The following is a 1868-nucleotide window of genomic DNA, read 5'->3' on the forward strand; positions in this document are numbered from 1 at the left end:
ATTTATGAGGATGGGAATATATCTTTTTAGAAAAAAATTAATGTACATTTAGTGCCTGTGATGACAACTTAAACTGCTAATTAAGAATTTGTTGAAAGCATCATTGAGTTAATCAATAAATGAACAAAAATGAAACAAACAAAACTATTACTAGCACTCAGAAAATTTGTTTTTTTCATCATTAAACTGCAATATGGAATTTTAAAAAGTTGGGGGAGAGGGAGACAGTAACTATCACCTATGTTTTTCTCTTCTTTTTTAACTCTAGGAAAACCCACATAACTTTTATGCTAATCATAATCATACCAGACTTATGCTAATACTGAATAAAACAGATCTGACTCCAGCTTCATTTATTCTGAATGGAGTCCCAGGACTGGAAGACATACAGGTCTGGATTTCCTTCCCATTTTGCTCCATGTATTTTGTGGCTATGGTTGGCAATTGTGGACTCCTCTACCTCATCCGCTATGAGGACTCCCTGCACAGGCCCATGTACTTCTTCTTGGCTATGCTTTCCCTTACTGACCTTGTCATGTGCTCCAGTACAATCCCTAAAGCTCTCTGCATCTTCTGGTTTCATCTCAAGGAAATTGGATTTGATGAATGCCTGGTCCAGATGTTTTTCATTCACACCTTCACAGGGATGGAGTCTGGGGTGCTCATGCTTATGGCCCTAGATCGCTATGTGGCCATCTGCTACCCTCTACGCTATTCAACTATCCTCACCAATCCTGTCATTGTAAAGATTGGGCTGACCACTTTCTTGAGAGGGGTATTACTCATTACTCCCTTTACTTTTCTTACCAAGCGCTTGCCCTACTGCAGGGGCAATATAATTCCCCATACCTACTGTGACCATATGTCTGTAGCCAAATTATCCTGTGGCAATGTCAAGGTCAATGCCATCTATGGTCTGATGGTTGCCCTCCTGATTGGGGGCTTTGACATTCTGTGTATCACGGTCTCCTACACCATGATCCTCCGGGCAGTGATCAGCCTCTCATCAGCAGATGCTCGGCAGAAGGCCTTCAGCACCTGCACTGCCCACATCTGTGCCATTGTTTTCTCCTATAGTCCAGCTTTCTTCTCCTTCTTTTCCCACCGCTTTGGGGGCCACACAATCCCTCCATCTTGCCATATCATCGTAGCCAATATTTATCTGCTCCTTCCTCCCACCATGAACCCTATTGTCTATGGGGTGAAAACCAAGCAGATACGAGACTGTGTCATGAGGATCCTTTCAGGTTCCAAGGATGCCAAATCCCACACCATATGAGTGGACATTTGCCAGGAGTTAGAAGAGAAGGGAAGGATTACTTCCATTTGCCTGTTTATCCAGGAGACGATAAAATTTTTCTAGAATCACTGCTTGACCATATAAAAAAGAGCTTGTTGTATGGTGCCTTGAGAGTCTCAACATCACTGGCATGCCCATCAATCTTTCTGTTTTATTTTATTTTATTTTATTTTATTTTATTTTATTTTTTACTTTTTCACTCCTGTGAAGGACCAGTCTACTAATAAAAAGCAGTTTCCTTTACCAAAACCTGACTCCATTTTTCATTAAAAAACATTAAAGTCAAAGGATATGATCTAAGGCATGTTTTTCTGATAACCAGTTGTTACTTTGCTTTGGAAATTGTGCATTAAATATTTTTCATCATTACCAAAATACCCATTTGTTCAATGCGTTTTTCCTGAAGGAGAAGATACAATGTGTTCCACAAAGTCATTAACATACAGATTTTCAAGTCTGTAGGCATCTTACTAGAATCCTACTATTAGGCTGAATAGGCCTTTCCTAGCTGGGCTGCACACGTATGTATTTCAAAAAGAATGATTGGATATTTAGTTTTCTTCAAGAA

At 39.8% G+C, this 1868-nt stretch overlaps 1 protein-coding gene across 1 annotated transcript; it reads left to right on the forward strand.

The window, feature by feature from the left end:
* The first annotated feature begins 313 nt into the window (after positions 1-313).
* On the forward strand, positions 314-1279 carry LOC138384146 (olfactory receptor 52N4). Its single transcript, XM_069469422.1, has one exon. It carries the CDS (start codon positions 314-316, stop codon positions 1277-1279), a length of 966 nt encoding a protein of 321 aa, XP_069325523.1.
* Positions 1280-1868: the final 589 nt, after the last annotated feature.

Source organism: Eulemur rufifrons, chromosome 6 (genome assembly GCF_041146395.1).
Source record: "Eulemur rufifrons isolate Redbay chromosome 6, OSU_ERuf_1, whole genome shotgun sequence".
Taxonomy (NCBI): Eukaryota; Metazoa; Chordata; class Mammalia; order Primates; family Lemuridae; genus Eulemur; species Eulemur rufifrons.

Excerpts from the sequence above, each read along its gene's own strand:
- LOC138384146 (XM_069469422.1), top strand. The coding sequence starts at position 314 with ATGCTAATACTGAATAAAACAGATCTGACTCCAGCTTCATTTATTCTG.